The 7,754-nt window shown below is 44.8% G+C and overlaps 1 protein-coding gene across 2 annotated transcripts; it reads left to right on the top strand.

The window, feature by feature from the left end:
• Positions 1-183: 183 nt before the first annotated feature.
• On the top strand, positions 184-7,010 carry LOC122368977 (ethanolamine-phosphate cytidylyltransferase-like). 2 transcript variants are annotated; one of them, XM_043343320.1, is made up of 4 exons: positions 184-362; positions 3,746-3,924; positions 6,467-6,575; positions 6,876-7,010. In XM_043343320.1, the coding sequence occupies exons 2-4, from the start codon at positions 3,771-3,773 to the stop codon at positions 6,985-6,987; spliced, it is 375 nt and encodes a 124-aa protein (XP_043199255.1). In that variant the 5' UTR covers positions 184-362; positions 3,746-3,770; the 3' UTR covers positions 6,988-7,010. The 2 variants fall into 2 exon arrangements, with proteins under 2 accessions (XP_043199255.1, XP_043199254.1); XM_043343319.1 differs by lacking the exons at positions 6,467-6,575; positions 6,876-7,010 and adding exons at positions 4,263-4,371; positions 4,703-5,724 and having other exon boundaries at positions 201-362.
• Positions 7,011-7,754: the final 744 nt, after the last annotated feature.

Raw genomic sequence — 7,754 nt, 5'->3', positions numbered from 1 at the left:
AAGAGGAGAGAGAGAGAGATGAGAGAGGGAGAGAGGGGGGAGGCGGGAGAAAGAAAGGCCGGAAAGAGAGGAGGCTAAAATGCGGTGAGAGTTGGAGAGGAAATCTGTTTGTCTGTTTGTATATTGTACCTACTCTTAATAGCATGTGAGCTTTTTCGTACCTGTATCCCACCTCTATATGACCCTAATCTGACCCGCATCTGACCCATATCTGACCTGTGACCTCAGCCCGGTGACCGTGTGGTGTACGTGGCCGGCGCGTTTGACCTGTTCCACGTCGGTCACCTGGACTTTCTGGAGAAGGCGGCTGCCGAGGGCGACTTTCTGATCGTTGGACTCCACACGGACCCCATTGTGAACCGGTGAGAACTGCTGTCGCCACGCTCCGTGGACTGCTGCTGTATCGCTGCAGGATGGGGTAGCTGGGTGCCCGTGTATTTGACATCCATATTTTCATCCACTGAATCCTTAATTGAATCAGAATGTAAATTACCAAAATTACAAAACTCTGGTTAGGTAACTATATTTGAGTACCGTAAACCGGGGTGAGTTGATATGGGGTGGTGAGTTGATATAAATTGCTCGAAAAATGTTAAAATGTGTGCTGCTCATCCATTTGTAAACCAATTTTCAGTTTTATTTTTCTGTGAAGTGAAGCAACCAATAAGTGATGCATATAGCTGAGAAAGGCATGCATGTGGTGCAGTGCCTTCTTAACACATTACTTTTATCAAAGTCCTTTTTTCTTCTGATTTTGAAACTAAGGAAAAGCCCCCACCCTACAGCAAAGACGGTGGATATTCATGAAACAACATGCACTGGGAAAGAAACTACCATCAATTTACTGTTGATCCCAGGTAGTTTTGGGTTTCACCTATAACAACGCTTTTTTATAATTTTAAGAAAGTGACAGGTGGTGAGTTGATATGCCATCAGGTGGTGAGTTGATATACATGATAAAAGCTGATACCAGGCTGGTAGGCATGCATATTAGCATGAAATATGGGTCTGCAGGTAAGACAAAGTCAATTACACCAACTCTTCTCCTTTTCTTTCCCCACATCATTCCATCAACCCCCAAAAGCTTTAGTTTTTTTTTTTTCTGAATGCTTGAGACGAGGCCTGTTAGTATCACTGATGTTAGTTGTCGGACTTTCGTCCCCGTCTTGAGTTGAGATGTTAGTTTCACAACGTTTCAGCCAGTAACTTCTCCGGCCGTAGTCAAATCTGCCTCGATAGTGGAGTGGTTACAACCGTGGACCATCACCGGGGAAACCCGAGTTCGATTCCCGCTGACTACATGAGCTTTCGAACTGTTTGACGCGTACGGCGCAACGCCACCAACATCCAGGTCCTTCTGAGGGTCAAAGAACACCTGACGAGTGACGACGGCCGGAGAGTAACTGGCCGAAACGCTGTGAAACTAACATCTCAACTCAAGACGGGGACGAAGGTCCGACAACTAACATCAGTAACCCCAAAGTTTTTTTTTTCTGTGGACATACCTAACATGCAAAAGGCACAGCACAACTCCCTGTCAAGTCTCAAGATGGCTCCCTACAAGCTACAAAGGAACACTATAGAACACCTATATTGCATACAGATTAAAAAACTGTTATAATTATTCGTGGTTTCGAAAATGACAGAACTGTCATTTCTGTATGGCTAACAGCGCGGGCATTCTGATCTCGTGAAACTGATTAGTTTTCCTGCTTGGCAGTTGCCAACCGAGAATGAGTGACAAAATTAAATGGAACAAACAATATAAAGAAATTGACTGGTGTTTAGCCCTCGCCCGTATTCGTGTTTTGCCAGCGTTTAACGTATAGGGGGGGGGAGGGGGGTCCGTTGGAATCCCATCGTCGTTTGGCCCCTGGTGGAGCTAGAGCTTCGCGGAAAAAATGACCGTGTTGCCCGAGACGCGAAGAAGCCGATGATAACCAACTTTAAGGTCCTAGGTCATTGGTTAACCTTCCAGGCCAGGTCAATTACCCAGAAGTCGGGAAAATAGGGGGTTATTTGAAGTTCGTAAAGCGAGTTTATTATTTTTTGGCTGTTGCTGATCACGAATGTCATGTTAGTTTTGATCACAGATGTCTTCGTACATTTAGGCCAGGTCAGGTCAGGTCAACCAGTAGGTGTCCTGCCGGCTATCCATAGGGAGTGTCAAGTGTCAGCTACCACTGACGGTGTCGTAACATGTTACGAAGGCACTAAAACTACTTCATAAATGATCAAATGCATGTTAAATTCGAAATCGGCGCGAAAAAAACTACCCTAGAAACATGTAAAACTCCAAAAGTGAACCGAGGTCACCAAAGGTCAATGACCTGACCTGACCTTCAGGTGACCTTGACAGTTGACACCCACAATACTGCGTGGGACCAACATCATTTACATGTTTGGACGTTACAATCACAAAAAGACTGGAAATGCGCGGATAATGTGAGCCGACTACGCCAAATCGCGATTCCGGCCAAGCATGGTCTCGAGAATCAGGTCACAAGTCAAAAACCATTTGAGTCAGGGTCATGAAATCTTTAGAACATGTATAAAATTGATAAACTCGAGAGGTACTGAAAGTTTCGTCGTGATCGGCCGCTTTTTGCGCGAGTTATGTGCGAAAAGCCGAGGTGGTCCGTTCGCCCGCCTATAAGTGCGAGGGTTAATTTTGGCTTTTGATGCCGAATTCTGTTTTATGTCGCTTATTTCACCTTATAGAATACGGTCCGAATTAGATTCGCTTCACTTCACTTCATAAATATTTTGTTGACTACCAGTCAACAAAAGCTCAGAAGTATATGTATTCTTTCATTTCAATCCATTATCTCTGTCAGAGGCATATCAACCTTGACCCGCAACTGACAATGTGTTTTAATTACAAGAAAATACACTTGTAATTCCAAAATATATTGCCAGTTTTGATACCGTTGGCTTGAGGACACATGACTAGCCAAGTTCAGAATGTTCTAAGTAAAACTAAGTATCATAAAGCGAAAAAAATGATGCTGCTAAAATCAAGCCATTTTGATAGCGCTGTGTTTGACATGATTGCGTTTTCATGAATGTGAGGTCTGCTGCCAAACTACTACCATTTTTCTGATGGTTTCTTTTAGGATGTGTTCTCACATCCTTTTTTTAAACACTGGCATTTTATCAACTCACCCCTGAGCTTCTTTAGCCGAGAAATTTTGAAAAATCCAAAACCATATCAACTCACCACCCCCCAGGGGGTGAGTTGATATAAACTTTGGCGTTTTAAAAAAGGGGCTTAATATATACATTTTTTATTCATTTTTGCTGATTGCCTCCCCAAGGCATGTGCCATGAAACTGGCACAAAAAGAATTCCGTAAATGAATGTGACTTTAAAGAAATCTAGAAAAACCTCAAAATCCATATCAACTCACCCCGGTTTACGGTACGACTCTATTAACCTAAATTTATAGTTTTATCATTCATGTTCTGATTCAATCCAGGATGAATTTAGTCAATTAGAATATGCTGATGAATATCTTGACGATCTTCCTCACAACGCTCATCTCTTTGAAATATTGATATCCAGTTTAAAGGGAGCATGGTCTAGGGAAAATTAGTGGCAAGTTACGTTAGGTCTGATTCTTCAGGAGTCAGTACCCCTCTAGGGAAAACAGTAAAGGGGAAGTTTTTCGCTCACAATACACACTTATCCGTAAGGACCAAAATCCCTATAATCACGGTCATCTGACCGCCCTGATTGCCGCCAGCTACAAGGGCTACAACTACCCGATCATGAACCTGCACGAGCGGACGCTCTCTGTTCTGGCGTGCCGCTACGTGGGGGAGGTGGTGATCGGCGCCCCGTACGCGGTCACCGCCGAGCTGATGGACCATTTCCGGGTGGATGTGGTGTGTCACGGTCACACGCCGGTGGCGGAGGATGTCGGTGAGAGGGAGAGAGAGAGAGAGAGAGAGAGTGAGAGAGAGAGAGAGAGAGAGAGGAGGGAGGGAAGAGGGATGGGGAGAGAGAGTAAGCGAGTGAAAAGGAAGGAGGTGGTTACATTCATTCATAGACCTCTTTATAGTGTATATAACTCTTTAGTCTAGGTGTACAACAGAGCTCTATTTAGGACTTAGGTTCAGGTGTACCTTACATTCATCGGTTTAGCAACAGTGAATTTACCAGCATATCTCGTTGACTGGTGGGTGGACTGAAGTTTCTCCTCCCGTGCTACCTGTGCTGTCGACTGGACTGAACATTGACTGATTTCCTCGTTAATATAGACGGATCAGATCCCTACCTGGAACCTAAGAGACGCGGCAAGTTCAAATCGCTGGTGTCTGGAAATGACATGACCACGCAGAAGATTGTGGAGAGAATTATCGAGCACAGGTGGGTGGAAAGAGACGAGGGGAGAAAAAGAGGAGCGCGAGAGAGAGAGAGAGAGAGAGAGAGAGAGAGAGAGAGGATGAGAGGGGAGAGAGAGAGAGGGGGGATGGATGACAATGGAAACGTGGATTGACGAGAGGAGTTGGGGTTCATCCCGGAACCACAACCGTATGATAAAGATATGGAAGGGGGTAGGGATAGGGCGGATACAAGTGTCTTATGACAAATTATTACTATAGGGATATGCGGATAGGTCGGATAGGTGCTATATAAGGCATGTTTACTCCTTCCATCTCCGATTTCTCTTCCTCACCGTCTTACCGTGTTTCTCCAGGATGGAGTTCATGCTACGAAACCAGAAGAAGGAAAAGAAGGAGCTGGCTGCCTACGAGGCGTTCGAGAAGTCTAAACAGACAGAGCGAGCGGACCACGCGGGTGACCAGTGATGAAGCCTGGGGGGTGGGATGGAGCAGAGGGGGGAGGGGCGTCATACCGGCGGGGTCTCTGAGAGGGTTTGGGGAGGGAGGGAGAGGGAGAGAGAGGGGAAGCGATTGAGTGTTGGCGTGTATTTGATTGAGAATATCTATGATATCTGTTAAATGACCGGGCATTTAAAACGATCATCACCGTAATTCAGTGGTAGTTCGGGTTTTATGCGGGATGATACGATAGCCTGTTCGGTGCCAGTATTTTAACTGTTTGCTCAGTTTTAATCATTATTAGGGTTCAATTCATTAACTATTTAATGACATAGGTACATGACTTTTGTCAAAAAGTTTTAGGTTGCACTGGGTCTAGGGAGTTGCGTTTTCTTTATGAGGGATCTTCATTGACATAATATGTAAGGATAGGTGATATATGTTTCAACACAGTATGCACTATGCCCATTTGTGCTTGATTGCCCCAAAAGCGTGTTTCGTGAGACCAAGCGAAAGGAAATGCACCCAGCATTCATGGATAATGCACCCATGCTATTCTAGGCCGAAAGCAGTTATTCCAGCTATCACTGAAGAGCCTGTGTTTTAATTACAGCATGTATATATTTTGAATGGGTAGATGGCTAGCTAGTCGGTGTCACAATTCAGGAAACCAGAGCTTTTTACAGTTTCGTATGGGTCGAATGTGTAAGCCATTTAGTTACCTGCTTTGTGCGGAATCTGTTGAGATTTTCCGATATTTCGCTATGTTGGCGGCGCTCAGCCTTTATCGTTAGTGTGATAATTTATCCCCGGGCGATATTTGTGGGCTGCAGCAGCCAGTGCAGTGTATGTCCATTGCTCATTCGAGATAGAACGCTGATCGGTGAAATATGCGGTAGCCTGTATGGTTCAATGAAATATATCAGCAGTGAGCAGACTTTGTTTTCTATTATGGATTCGGTGCATGCCGGTTTTTGGTTATTGATTGTCAAGGGTGAATAGTTGTTTACTATTCCTATAACGGATTTGGAAACGTAATATTCGCACCAGTTTCCAAATGGTCCATTCTGCTGAAGGCCCTAGGTCTATAGGATCCTTGGTTCGCACAGGGGGTGAACGCTGGCAAAAGGTTATCTGCAGAAAACGGGAATGAGAGAGCGAGAGAGCAAGAGAGCAAGAGAGGAGAGAGAGAGGAGAGGAGAGAGAGAGGAGAGAGAGAGAGGAGAGAGAGGAGAGGAGAGGAGAGGAGAGGAGAGGAGAGAGAGGAGAGGAGAGAGAGAAGAGGAGAGGAGAGAGAGAAGAGGAGAGGAGAGAGAGAAGAGGAGAGGAGAGGAGAGGAGAGGAGAGAAGAGGAGAGAAGAGAGAGAGAGAGAGAGAAGAGAGAGAGAGAGAGAGAGAGAGAGAGAGAGAGAGACAGGGAGGGTTAGTGAGTGAGTAACCGGGTGAGGGGGAATTAAAGTCACATTCATTCATAGACCTCTGTATAGTGTATAAAACTCTTTAGCCTAGGTGTACAACAGAGCTCTATCAAGGTTCAGGTGTACCTTACATTCATCGGTTTAGTAGCAGTGAACTTACCAGCATATCTCGTTGACTGTCTGGTGGGTGGACTGAAGTGTCTCCTTGTTACCTGTGCTGTTGACTGGACTGAACATTGACTGATTTCCTCGTTAATATAGACGGATCAGATCCCTACCTGGAACCCAAGAGACGCGGCAAGTTCAAATCGCTTGTGTCTGGAAATGACATGACCACGCAGAAGATAGTGGAAAGAATCATCGAGCACAGGTGGGTGGAAAGAGACTAGGGGAGAAAGAGAGAAGAGAGGAATTGAAGAGGCAGTAGGGATGGCTGACAATGACAGTGATTGAGAATGTGAGCTGTGGTACATCCCTCAACAACAACTTTATCATAAAGGTAGTGGTAGGGTAGGAATAGGGCAGATACATGCCTTATAACAAATTGAAACTAGGGATAAGCTGACAGCTCGGATGTATGCTTTATAAATAAAGGTTTTTTTCATCCTCCCGCCTTTTTACTCCTTCCATCTCCGATTTCTCTTCCTCACCGTCTTATCGTGTTTTCCAGGATGGAGTTCATGCTACGAAACCAGAAGAAGGAAAAGAAGGAGCTGGCTGCCTACGAGGCGTTCGAGAAGTCTAAACAGACTGAGCGCGCGGACCACGCGGGTGACCAGTGATGAAGCCTGGGGGGTGGGGTGGATCGGAGGGGGGGGTCAGACTGGCGGGTCCTGTTAGAGGGTTTGGGGGGGGGGAGGGAGGGAGAGAGGGAGTCGATTGAGTGTTGATGTATATTCGATTGAGAATATCTATTACATCTATTTTAACCGGGCATATAAAGGGACTATCCCTCCTTAAAAAAGTACCATTTAGGATTCGGAAATGTTACTCATGATATTGTGACGAATTCTGCAAGTTTTTACGCTTTTTCATTGTATACTTTTTGCGATATTGCGACTTTTATATTTCATCGTGACGTCATTTAGATCGGATCTGTGACGTAATGAAGGGTTTACTTCATGTCAATGTGGGGGAAATTTGGCAGCAAATATAGGTATTTGCTCTCAAATATGACGCGGCTCATACATACAAGTGTCTCTAATTAGCTTATTCGTAAATCAAGTGAAACTTCACTTAAAGGGACCCTCCCACCTTCAAAAAAGTTAATGAATTGGCATGAAAGTAATGTCGCTCGGTTCAGAAAGAGCAAAAACGAATATCTACCAAATTTAATCGAAAAATATTCTCCGGTTTTCAAGATATTAGACTTTTACTTATGTTTACTTTTTGGGATCTCCGCTGTTCCTAGCGCAAAGCAGCATATACCACCGCGTGCTACAAAACGTTTTAGTCAAACATTTAAAAATCGTTAGATATCTGCGCTGACGTCACACATTCAGAGGGGTATTCCTATGCATTAGCCCCTCTGAATCAAAATGCTGCAATT

The sequence above is a fragment of the Amphibalanus amphitrite genome, unplaced genomic scaffold, assembly GCF_019059575.1.
Source record: "Amphibalanus amphitrite isolate SeventyFive unplaced genomic scaffold, NRLGWU_Aamphi_draft 000994F_arrow, whole genome shotgun sequence".
Taxonomy (NCBI): domain Eukaryota; kingdom Metazoa; phylum Arthropoda; class Thecostraca; order Balanomorpha; family Balanidae; genus Amphibalanus; species Amphibalanus amphitrite.
This window is presented reverse-complemented; position numbering and strand designations above follow the sequence as displayed.